Consider the following 15694-nt stretch of genomic DNA (forward strand, 5'->3'; position numbering starts at 1 on the left):
AAGATGGAGCGGAATCACAGGGAAAAGGAGATGTTGTCTCTTATCATGCAGCGTTAGCAGAGAACCAAACTGACATCCAACCTAATTCCTCTGTTGTCCCTCGCCTATTACATTTTCCTTCTGGGCAAAAGCTCAGGGTGTCAAATCATTTTCATGCACACATACTTGACACTCCGCTGTTTTAAACAGAGGTTAGCCCTTCAGCTTCCTTTGAGACAGGCTGGAAAACCACTGGATTGTGTTTAGTTTCGCATATCAGAAATCATTATTTAGCATTGTCGGGTGAAAAATGAGAACGGTTGAAAATAAAGAATAAATGAGTGTAGGACATGCACTGGGTTAGGTCTCCAGCAGACATGATCCTATGACCTCACACTCAGTGGACGGCTTCTATAAGAGCCATCCCACTTTGTCTCATGACAGTGTTTATTCTCACTAGCAATCCTCACCATTTATAATGGCTAATTAGAGTGCAATACAAACCGTTCCAGTGCCACATAACCACTGAGCCATCAATTATAAACCAATTCACGAAATCCAAACCCACCGCGAAAAAGACAGACTGTGGCTTACACAATGAAAATCCTAAACATGATCTGTGTTCTGAGTCGGCGCCTGGACTGATGTTACTGGCAGTCAATACAGGATTCCGCTCGATGAGCCCCGCGAGCTACGGCGTCCTCTGACAAGCGGGCTTCAATCTGTCCAGCACCTTTCAATCACACCTGACTCCGTCCGTCTCTCTCTCTTCTCTCTTTCAACCCCCACTCATGACGATGAGCTCCTCTTGCCTTCAGAGCAGCAAAGGAGTGGAACAGTGTGTTCCTCGACATGCTCCAACTCCGCTTTTTTTATTGTCGGTGGTGGTGGGTGAGCGATGAAAGTTTAGCAACAGCCAGTATTGACTATAACATTATATTTAACTGATCTACTTAATTGATCTTGTTATTAGATTGTCAGACAAATGCTGGATGAATGTGATGATTGGCCCAAACTCTGAGGTTTTCTTTGGATCATCACCATCATCCATCATTGTCTCTGTCCTATGTGACCTCTCCATTGAGTCTGTGTAGAATTTTTAAGTTTTGTATTTCAAGCTTTTATTTGACTTGATTGTTCACATCTGTTTCTACTTGTGCATGGAGTCGAAAACCCTTAAAGCTGAACTGGGCATCTTTACATGCTGACAAGTCTATATTGTGTCTTTACTTTAATGCGCCTCGTCTATCTGTGGAGAAAGAGACTTGAAACTCCACACTGTGCTTCGAAAATGCAACAAGTCTTGTATTTATATTTCACTGTGGTAACTGAGAAAGTGCCAAATGTCTGACAAAGACGCCTCTTCATATTTGATGATGTATGAAAAGGACGGATGTTGGTTTGAAAAATTAAAACAAAGAAAATGAATAGTGTGAATTTTTATGAGCACATTTTTGTGATAAAGACAGTAAAAAAAATTATATATGGCATTGAAAATAATAAATAATGCATTTAAACAAAGGTTGCCGCTTATTGTTCACTTATACCAGGCTGCAATAATCAAACCAAAAATAATGTAGTTTGCAAATAAATAATTTATTGTGTTTTTAAGGCCATAAAATGAAGGTGCATCATGACAAAACTTTTTTTTTATTTGTTATTATCATAATATAATATGAATAGGACTGATGGTGGTTTAATAATAAATAAATCAATAAATAAATGAATGAATGAATGAATGAATAAATTAATTAATTATTTTGCTTAAGGGACATTAATGTAACTTTTTTGAAGTTGAACTCCTGCTGTTAAAATGTCTATATATGAAAAAAAGAAAGAAAGACAAATCACCAGCAAACCAAAGCGTGAATTTAGAAATTCGGGAGCTAACACACTTCCACAAATGTTGTTTTTCAAAGTATTTGTAGTTCATTAGTTGTGCCTCTTACACGTTGAATGTCCGACTTTATTATTTAATATTTCCAGTTGCAGCAGTGATTCTGGTTGAATTTTATTTTTAAACCATGACCACTGGCTTACATTCCGGTGACAGCTTGATATGGTGCACAATGACACCATGGTTGAAGTCAGCGTTTCTGGCTTGTACAGACTTGTTAGGTAAATAAATAAATAAAAGCCCCTCTCCCTTTTTTGGCAAACCATCTGTTCTCCACAAAAGTCAAAAGTTGACACAGCTGTGTAAAGGCATACGCCTACTGTAGCATTCAACGGCAACTCTATAACTCTGATGTGACAACAAATAAACATTGCAGAAGCCCTTTGAGCTGCCAAGGCAAATACCTCCGTGCCAGAACAACTATAGTATTCAGACAGAAAACATGCCAGCAAAATTAAACAATAGGTCAACATGGCACTGTGATCAACACCAGCCCAAGAATTCACCAGGGCGAAGAGAAGGAGTGCAACCCTCTAGAGGTGGGTCCACACTGCAAAGCCTTCTGGGTAAAAACCCCCCCTGAAATGTGCTCCAACTGAGATGCCATGGTGCCGCGAGATTTGTCCACTCCCCCTTTTGTGTTCTTTTCTGCTCTGTGTGGCTTTAAAGCTCAGGCCTCTCAGCAAACACATCACCATTCCTTCACATTTCAATAAATCAATTCACAACATTCCAGTACTTCGTTCTCAATTCATAGTCAGTCACTTAGCCCGACACCGACAGGTCTGTGCCCACTGTCTGGTCGGAAAACATCTATTTGAGTGTTAAACCTCTCCCCATTCCTGTGCAATTAAGATGGAATCGAGTAACCCGCCGCTGGCAGAAATCCTGTTGTTCCACAAGTTGCTTTGGTAAACATTTTCATATTTATGGAATATTTCCTTCAAGTGTTCTCATCTGACACATGTTTATGTTAGCTGTAATATGAGCGTGGGCCTGACACTCGCTGACCTCATCCATTTCGCCAGGCACATCGCTTTACAACATTTTTTCCCCATATACAGTATTTATTTCCTAGCTGCACTTTAAATCAGCCATGACCTAATCCAAATGTCTTGGCATTATTTCTTAGAAAACGTGGAATACTGGTGACACTTGGATTTATTTGCTTTTGCTCCTGACAAGAACCCATCCTGAGCGAATGACAGCTGCTTACGTGACACAGTATGAATGAGTGATGTTTTTACTACAGCAAAGGTGTTGCTTTGACATAAAAAGGTCTCTTAATTCTGTCCAAACACCTAAACTATTTTGGTTCTAAAACCTGCAAGAAAAACCCTTTCATATCTGCGGCAAGCTAATTCCAAAAGTTGAAGACGTCATATGTGAAACAGATGTGCTTAAGAAATGATCAGAAAGCACCAGGTCTTCCTTCTGCAGATAGTTAGAGATTATTGGGGATGTAAAACTCTTTGAGAGAGGTGAAACCCAGTTGAAATATCAGTCTCAGCCCCAGCTGGGGTCACACCATCATAAAATAGAGGGATCGTATCATTGCGTGTTCCACAGAGAGGATGCAACGCACGCTCTTTTCCGTCTCTAATTCCCTACCTCACTCTCATTAGCAATCATCACAGTCAATGTGGTTTTTTCGGTGACGTGACGCTGTTGTGATGTATTAAAGTTACGTGCCATTTGACACCGCGATCCATCCCTCAAAACTCTACATGGATCCTTCCACTGGGAGCTCGCTTCACTCTCGCTTGAGCTTTGAGCATTTGAAAACAAACTGAGAGTCTTCACAGAGTAAACACACACACACACACACACACACACACACACACACACACACACACACACACACACACACACACACACACACACACACACACACACACACACACACAAGCCTCAGCTTGGATCGCTCCCTCTCCACAGACGCTTGCATTGGCCTTGCGAATGCTTCAAGAATGCTCTCAGGTCCACATTTTGTGCATACCACCATCACTTGTCATGCACAATAATGTGTGATAGACTCTGGGCAAAAAAGTTTTTTCTTCTTTTTTTTTTTGGATGACATCAGTACATGTGTATTGCCCGTCTGGCTCCATTTCTTTCGTCCGTCATTACTTTTCTCAAACATTCAAATTAGAACCTGCCACACACCGACCACAGAACACTGCAGGGCATCATTTAAACTTGACACCGTAAATGTAAACAAGTCTTTCGCTACATCATTTATCCATATACTTCTCACAGTGTTTATTCTGCGCGGTAGCGACTCAGTCTCTTGTACCGTATGTATTAGTTGCAAGTCTAGTCTGGATCTGGAAGAGTGCATGCACTGCAAATCTGTCGGGATACGGTCACACCAGGAGATGAGCCGTGGCTCTGAGAGAGAAGAGCTCCTGGTGTTTGTTTGGTGGATGCATAGAGTGTACACAACAATGGACGTAGTCGTTTGGTTTGCAAAGTGAAGCCCAGGAAGTAGAAGTAATCCACCAGGGGGCAAACCCTGCTGGTACCACTTCTTACTTTTCTAACTTTTTATAACGGCAGAGAACATTTTTCCTGAAAAGTTCATGGTCTGCATTGATAGTTCCAGCTATTCTACAATACAATCTGATGTATATTTTTTTTAATTATGCTGTAATTTAGCATAAAAATTGGCAACATGAGTGCACCCCATGTGATTTTACCATTCAACAGGTGCCTGGTTGCAGGCGATGTCTGTTAACTTCCTGTTTCCTAATAATAACAATGGTCAAATTGCGACTCTCAAATGCTTCACAATGGCAGTTTGTTCTGCAACTGGAAGACGATGTTCATTTTTATGCACAGTCCATGTGGAGTGGGGGATACAGACATGGTGTGTTGAAACAAAGTGAGGCCACTGTGTGAATGTGAGGGTGCAAGGAGTGGAGACTTAGGGCCTGATTTACTAAAGCTTTGCACGTGCAAAAACGTGTGCAAACTGGATTGCAATGCGCAAATTTGCGTTCATGCTGATCTACTAACAGGCCGCAGCATGGATTGCATTGCAAAATAGCACTCGTAATCCATTTAGCACCTTGCCATTGCATAAATATGCAATGAGGCGCGTTTACATGCAATTTAGCTCTCTTTATTTTGGATCTTAGTAAATCAGGCCCTCAGAGAGCAAAAGTTTTTAAATGCCTGCTGTTTATGAAAATAAAATTCATAATTGTGCCTCACCAACACACATGATACATGATGCCACACATGGCAAAAGTTGTCACTATAGTGCACTAACAAAGTTCTGGATTTAAGAGTCCAGAAATAGGTTTAAATAGGTTCAGGACCGAGGAAGACGATCCCAGCTCCTCTTTCTACAACAGCCCTCCGAACACGACAGAGACCCCAAACACACACACACACACACACACACACACACACACACACACACACCCCACCTCCATCTCTCCCATGTATTAGTAAACTGATCTGGCTCAGCAGAGGGGTTAAACTGATTAAGGTTTTGGATCGAACACAATTATGACACAATCTCTATGCAATGTGTAACCAGGCACAACCCCTGTGTCTTCAGGTTTCCAATACCAGAGTGCGATTAAATGTTAAGGAAATGGGGGGGGGAACTCAAAATATTGCATTCCAGACAAATGTAATTAAAGTGCATCACATGCAGTAAATCCCACATGCTTTGATACCTGGTTGTGAGGCTGTAGCTAGTTAACCTTTCTCTGCCTGCAGTGGATGATATTTGTAAAAAAAACAAAAAAAACTCCACTGCCTATACAGTCTGCATATGTTCTATTTTTTATTTTTTTTATTTTTTTACAGTGGATGCAGATAATATATGTCTCTGAAAGTTGACAAGCAAACATTACTGAGAGAACACACGTGTTGATATGGGTGGCCTGTCCTACGTAAGAACACCTGATGCAAGAAATTAAAAACTTGTAATCCGGACCAATCATGTTCAGCTCATGTTTATTTACCAAAGTGAAATGGTCCGGTAATGCCAGGCTAGTGCTTGGAAATGGAAAAAGGTGTGCATGACTGCGAGAAGAAGAAAAATGTGCTCCAAACATTTAATACTTGAGAGCAGTTCATCTATTTCTGTTGTGCAATGCACTGAAGGCAGTTTTTGGTCAATAAACATAAAATTGGACATGTTGGTTTATAAGATACAGACTGAGAAAGAGAAAGTCAATTTGGAGGTTTAAAATCATGAAAGAAAATTATTACATGGTATTCATTTAGATTATTTTAAATAATAATACATATTTAGGTAAGTAACTAAAACCACATTTCAACAGTCTTCTATAAAGTCCCTTAAAGGGTAAAAGTACAAGTATCTTACCAGAAAATGACTTTGGTAGAAGCTGAAGTCACATGACATTTACTGTACCTAAGTATTTTTTTTTATATAAAATTTAAATGGTTTTAGGAGTAAAAGTATTTAAAAAAAAAAATGAAGAGTAAGGATTGAGCAATGCTCTTCTTCTTCTGAGTTTATTTGGTAGCAACGTGTGACAAAGATAGTTAAGGAAACGTAGTGAAAGTATTTGTACTTCATTACAACACTGCATTCCGATAATATATACTTTAACTAAAAGATAAATAGAGACATTTAAAGACGGCTATGGACAGATTATGGTCAGATCAACCCACAAGTTTGTTTATATCAAAAAGGATAATTAATGATCTACGTTCAATGTCAACAATAAAGAAGTGATATTTGTTGTATGTAGTGTACTTAGTTGTTACAGAGGTGCATGCTGTGACTGTGTAGATGGAGTTCAGTGTATCATAACAGTCCTTAATTCTCCTCTGAACCATAGATAGTGGGGGGAGAAAGAGTGAGTACAATTGGGATGATGTTGGACGGTTGGGGAATAGTGAACCACATTACTGCGAAAGATTGACTGGAAAACTTTTCCAGGCTGACATGATACTGGCCTGGCCTCCTCCAACAAGGAAAACATCCATCCAGGGCTTTCAATCATATCCAAAACATCAGTTGCAGATTCCCTCTGCCAGCAGTTTCAACATACCAATATCACATATGGACAGTGTTCTGTGTTACTATGAGCATGACGAGCCGCGCTGCCAAGCAGTGCAGCAGAACTGACAGGAAGGCAGAGGATAACCACGGGATTGGATTATGGGTTTGTAGTCAGAAATTAGACAATCTAGCTACCTGATGAACTCATTTGCCTGGGGAATGACAAAGCTAATTCTGGAAATGATTTAATGGAGAGCAGAGGCACAGGACCCTCAGATAAAGTGCAATAAGTTGATTTGTGCCAGGTGCCTATGTGAGCCTGATAAGGTCTTTGTGTTTGTGCCAATTTGACAGACTTTAAGAGCTCTGCTTCAGCGTGCAGTTACTACTGACATACTGATTCAATACCCCTTCACGCCTGCTGACTCTGATTACTTTAAATGAACCGTATTCAGACCTGTCCTCTTTTGCACTGGAGGAAAATGTGTGTGTGTATGTGTGTGTGGAACAAGTTGGCTTCAGTGATGTGCAATACTTTGGTTTTCACTGCATGCCTGAGTTGCATAATGTCACTCTCGGGTGCAAAAAATACAGTGTCTTCCATTCTGGGGTTTTGTTGATGATTCACCATTCGTTGGTGAGACTTTTCACAGATTAAGAATTTATTGATCAACTGACCCAACAACTGTTGACTTTTGTGTGTCATTTAATTATTTATACGTCTAACAATCTTTAATTTTACTCCACTACGTTTCCTCTAATTATCTTTATTACTCGTTACTACCAAATACAATCAGAAGAAGAAGAGTTGGTAATGGTCTGTGTTTTTTTTTTTTTTTTTAGAGCTTTACACTACAGTTTTCCCATTTACACCCTTAAACATAGGTGTGTTGCTCAAGGACTACTATAGATTAGTAGAGCCAGGAATCAAACCCATAACCTTCCAGTTAGAAGACAACTCGCCCTACCACTGAGCTACCATGACTCAATCCTAACGCCTCACTTTTTTAATACTTATACTTTTACTTACATTACTTACATACAAGTACTTTTGATACTTAAATGTCATATACTTTAAGACTTTTACTTAAGTAATATTATAAAAAGTGACTTCAACTTCTACCAAAGTCATTTTCTGGTAACATACTTTTACTCAAGTATCTCTTTTAGGTATTTTATACAAGACTAGAGAGGGCACACATCAACCAAAGCAATCATGTAATGAGCAACAGGAGAAGTCAAAGTACATGGGAAAAAAATAAATAAATGTGAAGCTATTGAAGCGTTCTCTGAGCACCAAATTTGGTGCAGCATGGCTACTTCATTCTACTCCTTGTGGATCACTAGTTTTCCTCTGCAACACACTCTTTCCACTGGATGTAAACCCTGTTGACTAATGGAAAACAAACACGGCACATTTCCCCGGGTTAGTCTGAGATTAATCTCTGTTTCCCATGAACATCGGTGTCATCAGAGAGAGTGTTTCTCTGCAGCCTGATTTAACAACAGGGCCACACAACCAAGAGTATCACTAATGTTTAACATTTCTATATTTAATTCAACTCAACTCAACTCTTTATTTATAGAGCGCTTTAGGCAGCTATAGCTGGAAAAAAAGTGCTTAACAATACAATAAATAATTGATAACAATTAACTGACAACTTCCTCAACATCCAAACTTGTGCAGAAATAACAGATTACTTTATTGAGGTAGGTCGTAGTCCATAGCTTCACAACCCCCAGACTCAGAGATCATGGCATCTAAATTGTCCAGAAGCTCAGACGGGCACAAGCACATGATCAATCACCACCTGCACCCAGTGCCCGGAGACAGATCCAGTTTCAGACAGCATTCAGAGGAAAAGTCAGGTCATGTGCTGCTGACTGAACCTCAGTTTTAATTAGCTAATGGCACTCCCCGTCTCATCCGCAGCATATGAGCTGATTGCTCATAAAATACTCTATTAACCCCTGAAAACGCACGCCATCTTGACATGGGCTGTTTTAGAGTCTGCTGCTGAGGTATTTTCCTACTCTCTTCCAAAAATCAGTCCTGTAAATCTAAATTTATACTCTATGTTTGCCGGTTTCACACCAATAAAAAAAAAGAAAAAAAAAAAAGGAAATTCCATGATCTACTCTAGTTATTTTTTTTTCCAACGTTCCTCCATGATCCAAGTTTCCTTCAGCAAGTGGTCTGACTGAGTGTGTCAGTGTGTGTGTGTGTGTTTTGGTGCTTGTCTAGGCACCGTCAACTAATGGTGGCTGCGTTTTATCATCGCGAAAAGATCGGCTGCTTACGTCTCGCCTTTACACCAACACGAGAGTAACGTTCAAATTATGTCACCCTGTTTTTGAAATGTAAACGTATTACAAACAAACGTATTAATATAAGTGTGTATTACTGTGGGCATGCCAGACTGGGAAAACATCTTTATCTACAGACTTAATGACGTAAATTATTACAATTACGACACAATTATGGTCACCTTTGTTACACATAAAGGCTAATGTTTCACGCCTTGAACCACTGACTGCATTCTCCCTCCTCCAACAACAACATAACCACCTCTAATGCGTTTTAAATAATATGTTTTCCCTGATATCTGATCAAATAAAGGCCCGTGCTCCTGTCTGAAGTTACTCCACCATGCAAAACATTCTGTCTTTTCCACAGCCTCGATGGCTCTGGGACTATAAGTGACCTGCAGCCCACAGACACTTCAAATCTGCTGGGTCAGACTCTGATGAAGCTAAACAATATCAAAGTCTCGGACCATGTCAGGGCGACTCTTGCTGGATATATTTTTAATATTTATGGGGGGGGGGGGAAGTAATAATCTAAAACAACAAGTGAATTAGGCATGAAAGACAACAGGATATTGCAGAGAGATTATGTTGTTTCCTCTTCACCCTTGTGTCTGTCATTGCCTGCCTGCCTTACACAACTGCCCAGGGCCTGATTTAATTGGGAAGGAGAGAGGCAGCAGAACTTTAAGCCCACACAAACGCATATAAAAAAAGAGTAAATTATTAAAAAAGATTGTTTATATTGTTATATGGATGTGATACAAGTGCAGCTGATTAATCCGATATACTGCGTATGGGAGGGTATTGTGTTTGGATGTGCTCTGCTTCGCGAGCGACCGCTGGAATCTGCTGCAGGAAAGATAATAAAAGGATTAGCTCTGGGTTTTCTCGGGCATTTGGTCCTAAAACAGAATGTCTCATCTGTTTCCTCCACATGAATACCTCACATTCTTCAATGTCTTTGTCTGTTGCATGAGCACAGGAGATATTAGTGCACACAAACTTGGACCAAAAAAAAAAAGGAATTGCGACGGAGTGAAAGGCAAACTCTTTGCATGCGGAGTTTCCTATAAGTACGGAGTGCTTGCTTAGATTGGTGCTGTATACAAACACAAACGCTGCTACAAATACACATGGAGGGAGTGTTTATTTTCTCTGGTCCTCCAGGTTTATCTGCTCAAGTCCCAGATCAACAACTGATTTGACGTGTTGATTCAGGCCTGAAAACATTTCACTTTTCTGTTTACGTACTGTCGGAAAAGCAGGAGTGTTACAACCCAACAAACTGTACGAGGAATCAATACTTCCTATTGTGAGAACAACATTCCCGTTTTCACACGGCTGCACGGCTCTGAGTGTGTGTGTGCATGTTTTTATGGCTTTGTGGGGACCAAAAAAACATACAAAACTATTTTTGAGAAGGGCTTTTCCAGGGTTAAGACTTAAGGTTAGGGTAAGGGAATGCATTCTGTCTATCATATGTCCTCACTAAGATATAAAACAAGTTTGCGTGTGTTTGTGTGTGTGTGTGTGCGTGATTAGGCCAGGTTGCGCCTCACGTCTGCAGACAGAGTCCAGTGGCTCGTCCACACTGGGCCAAATTGTTCCATCCCTCACATATGGCAAACATCTCCAAACACACAAACATACGTGGTCAGAGTGACACATTTACCTGTGCACATGTGTCAACCAAATGTTACTGATTTCCTAAACGGAGTGAAGACATACAAGGGGGGAAAAAAAGTTCCACAAAAGCAACACAAGCAACAACGGAGAGCGTTCAACACAACACACCTGAAGGATTATTAACAGCTGGGGCTGACCTCCTTATTTTTTTGCGTCAAGGACGCAAAAACTGTTGATTTTGTGTCCTTTTGTTTTTGCGTACCAGAATCACACATCATTTTTAAATCGTCACTGTTTAAAAAGAGCAATAAAATACAACTTCCTACTCAAAGTTTCAAGCTTTACCTAATTGTCAAAACCACTGTTGTACAAGGCATGTAGAGAAAATAAACCTAACTTTTTTTTTCTTTTAAGGGGGTTTAAAAAAGGGGTCTTGAGATAAAACAGGTGTTGTAACAATATTGCAGAGTCTGTTCTTCAGTAATTAGGATTTGGACGGGTTCCTGAACTTGAGGAGGAACACGTCTGACAGGGAGCTTTAGGTGAAGCCGTGAATTGAGCAAGACTAGCAAATGTTACTGTCTAGCCCTTTGTGGCTTCTTCTCCAGACTACTATATTTCTCTTCATGTTTGGCTTGGACATGAAGCCAATTCACTTAATACTTGTGGGACAGCTAAACAGTTAAAGCTCCCATTTAAATGGATCAAGTGTAGGCATTGTTTGGTTATGTTAACCATATGTGTTGGCTTTTCATGATCTGAAACCCTTCTCAAAAACAGAGTGCTTGTGAAAATAAACATTGCGATGCCCTACACAAATTGTGGACTAATTGTGTATTTGGACTAAGTCATTCTTAAGGTTGGAGGGCTTTTTCCATTTGCTAAAGGACGTGGGGAAATGACAGCTTGACATTGATTACTGTGTTGACTTGTGGAATTGGAGCCTTACCTGAAAAGAATATAACCACAAATCTATTTATACTAACAAGGTAGTGCTACCCTTACAGCAGCTCAAATCTTTACGTCTTCCACTAAATACAGAAATTACAATCATAACTGGATCTCAACCAAAACAAAAATAAGACTCTCTGTTGAAAAGTAATCAGCAATGAAGCAGGTCCAGTCTTACTCAGGAAAAAATCATCTACGCACACTGTGTTACTTTGTTCTTTAAAAACACATCTTTTAACAGATGGCTGCAATTATGGGACAAACTAGATTCATATTAAAACAATAAATACAACCTAATACTTTCAGAAATTAGTAAAATAGGACAGTTCATTATGAGGGATTTTAACAACGCTGAATGTAAGTATTGTGAATACATGTATTACATGCTTTTGTGTGGTTTATGATGACTCACCATGCACTTGTTGGGTTTCTCTCCAGAGTGGACCCTCATGTGAATGAGCAGCTTGTAGCGCGCATTGAAGGGCTTGTATCGCCGAATGCAGCCAGCCCAGAAACAGGTGAAGTCTTCGCCTTTGCGCTGGTCGATGTGAACTTTCTCAATATGCCTCACAAGCTCCTCCTGCTGCTCATACGCAGCACTACAGTCAATCCAGCGACAGACCTGCCTTTCCCCCAGCGTACCTCCAATGGCCTCCTCTTGTTCTGGGACTATGGACCCAGACGAGCATCCAGAGGTTTGTTTGTGTCCTAGAGAGGAAGCTGAAGCTGTTTGCTGGCTCAGGCTGTGCAACAGGCCCCCAGGGCTGGGCCCCACGTATTGGTGCAGGTGGTATGGAGGAGGCATGGCAGATCGAGGGGGGTGATGTGGGTGACGGAGGTGCCCACTACGACCACTTAAATGATGGTGATAGTGTTGCTGAAAGAGTTCATCTTCACTGGGCGAGAAGTCATCAAGAGGCTCCTGCTTGAGGACAGCCCCTGATTTTTGGCCCCCATCCAGGAGAACCCCAGCTTCAGGCCCCGAAGTCAGCGTCCCAGACATCAGAGCCCCACTTATCAACAGCCCAAGCCCATCCGAGCCTCCCACTCCTCCCCCAGCTGTTCCTCCAGCCCCACACCCCTGCAGCATGGAGCCCTGCTCCTCACACGGCCCCTGGCTCTGCCCCTGGCTCTGCCCCTGGCCCTGCTCTGGCTCCACTGATGACACTGACGAGGAGGACGTGGAGCAGCAGGAAAGAGATAAAAGGCAGGAGGCAGGTGAGGACAGCTGACAGCTCTCCTGTAGCGTAGTTTGTTGGGGGCTGCCGTGAGCTTGGGGCCTCTGTTGGGCTTCTTGTGAACAGGAGTTAGAGGGTGGGGATGTAGAAGAGGAGGAGGAAGAGGAGGAGAAGCCGGCACTGCTGGCGTGGCTGGGTGAGAGATTAGTACGGAACCCGTTGACACAGGCCACCATCGACATCTGGGAGGAGGAGCAGGTGATGGCGGTGATGTTGATGTCCTCGGAAGCGGCGCCAGAAGCTGATGGTGAACTTGTCGCAGCAACGCTGCCGGTGCCAGCAGCAGAAATAGACTGTGAGGCCAGGGACAGGCAGCGTCTCTTCAGACTGTTAGCGCTGAGCAGCCGTGCTGAATGATGGGAGCCAGTAGGAGACAAAGCCAGTGGGGAGGAGCCATCTTCATTATTAAACGGTTGAACTGCGTCACTTAACACAGCACTTCCGACGCCGCCCGCAGTGCATATGCTACTACCGTTGTTGCTAACGTGTGAACCTACGACGGTCGCGTCCCTTGGCGCCGCCAAACTTTCCCCTGTTCTACAAATCTGATAACGGGCCTGAGATGAGCTATGAACCCCTGACCCAGTGCTGGGGGTTTTATAGCCCATTGAGTTCTCCTGTTTGATTAGGTAAGGCAGAGAGGAGCATGCCGTGTTGGCACTGCCGCAGCTCAGTCCATGTGAGGACACTCCTGGCAGAGTCCTGTGGAAGACAGAGGACGAGGATCTGAAATGAGAAAACACACACAGAAGAAAGGTTAATGACAGTTACAGTTACTGGTCATCCTTGCCACCAGCAAACGTATACACCAAGGTGTACATATAGTGACACAAGGTGAAGTTGGACACCACTTACTGCTGGTCATCCAAAATGTGTTTATGAATAAATGAAACGGGATCCTCTAGTAGTAGGAGGCTATGAATGGGCATTTATGACTAAGAATAGAGAGTGGGTGTGGTCATCGGCTACTGAGACAGAGAGGCCACTGGCTAGAGTGTCCATCTGATGGGCTTTGATGACACAAAGGGGTTAAACCCAACCCAACATTGGAGATAAATAGAGAGTCACCTGTTTTGGTGGCATAATTGCAGCTCATGAAGGGTCAGCATTTACAATACTGTGTATTATGGTGGGAATCTTTTCCCTGCTGAATGGGGACCCCAGGTCAGATTTCTCCATGCGTTGCTGTGATCTCCTACATAATCATTCCTGTCAGTTGGCTCATTATGGATTTTGTCCAAAGCCCCTGAGTGATGTGAGAAGAGCTCTCCTTTCTCCTGCTGTCTCATGAAGGAATCGTCTTTGTCCCTTCCCCTGAGCACATTGGGAGAAATACAGAGCTAACGCTAATGTGGAATGGAGAGAGTCACTGGCAGACTTTGTCATCATTGTTGTTCATAAAGACTTGACCCCCCAACACCCCCTCCTTCTTTCTCTATTCAGGAATACCATTTCCTGTTTGGCTATGGGGGGAAATATCGAGAAACAATATGCGAGGAGTGAACGTCTGTCCAAGTGCACTTTTACTTGGATAACAGAGGATCGAGGAAAGACAAAAAGAGGCAAAACAGCACCACGTAGATATTCACAGGAAATTCTCTCTGATTTGACCAACAGTAGTCAACGACGGCACAACAGCAGAATCCCATTAATGCAACATAAACATCGTCCTGTGGACCCCTCCTGTGTGTTTTATGAGACCAGGTAAAGCTTTCAAACGGTTAACTGTATGTGTCACAATAGCAAGGATAATGAAAAACACATTGTACCTGCATGTTGTTAGTAATACTAAACCAAACAGGAAACATCCTAAACTTGAACAGGAACAAAATGGTCCTAAAACGGTAATAACACTGACAGGTTACCTTGTGTCTTGGTGAGGGCCGTCCTGCAGATGGAGGTCGGGGGTCGGTCTGTCGCAGTGGAGGCTCTGGGGGTAAATCCCCCCTGAATGACCCCCCATCGACAGTGGCAGGTTCTGCCCACATCGCATCAGTGTGTCCTCAGCGTCAACATCTTTCTCTGTGCAGAAGCCACCGTTCACTGGAAAAAAGACCAAAGAGAATATGAGTATATATTTTACAAAGGATAAGAACATGTTTTGATACACACTTTATATACATTTGTGTTCTCTTTAATACGGAATGACTCTTCATTTGTTAGTATTGTTTTAGCAAGCAGAGCTGTGACCTCAAAGCTGGCAAAACAAATTGCACTCAGTTATCTTCTTACAGTCTTGGAAGAATAATCCATTTACGATGGGATCCATGCCATCAGTGACATGTTGAAATCCTATTAGATTATAAATATTCTCTTGAGGAATAACTTAGCTGCCTCAACATGAGTATCCAGTGATATATGAAAAAGCTCTTTGGCGAAGTCCGACTGGTGACAATAAAAATGACGACGCAGAGACTTATTGCCAAATATTATTGCTGGAGTAGTTTAAGAACTGTAAATAAATGGTGATGCGACCATTTCGGAAAAATAAACCAATTCACACAAATCCGGAAGGTTCAGCCAATGAAAGTGAAACTGTTCTATGAATTGTACTGTTAAATTACATGCTGGCTCTTTAAATGAACCGTTTTGTGAAACAGTTCGCTTAATTAATTTGTGAATTATTAATTTAGGAGAATAGATTAACCATTTAAATGTTTTGTAAATAGCTTTTTAGTAATTTAAGGACCACTACGATACTCA

At 41.8% G+C, this 15694-nt stretch overlaps 1 protein-coding gene across 1 annotated transcript in view; it reads right to left on the reverse strand.

The window, feature by feature from the left end:
• Positions 1-15694, reverse strand: part of glis1b (GLIS family zinc finger 1b) — a gene marked incomplete at its 3' end in the record, with an annotated part of 73984 nt that overhangs the window by 27290 nt on the left and 31000 nt on the right. The window contains exons 3-4 of the mRNA XM_083888173.1: positions 14857-15034; positions 12166-13717 (exon numbers count right to left, since the gene is read on the reverse strand). Of these exons, the coding sequence (XP_083744299.1) occupies positions 12166-13717; positions 14857-15034 (1730 nt within the window). The remainder of the gene's footprint in view (positions 1-12165; positions 13718-14856; positions 15035-15694) is intronic.

This window comes from Microchirus variegatus, assembly GCF_963457635.1.
Source record: "Microchirus variegatus genome assembly, chromosome: 4".
NCBI classification, from domain to species: domain Eukaryota; kingdom Metazoa; phylum Chordata; class Actinopteri; order Pleuronectiformes; family Soleidae; genus Microchirus; species Microchirus variegatus.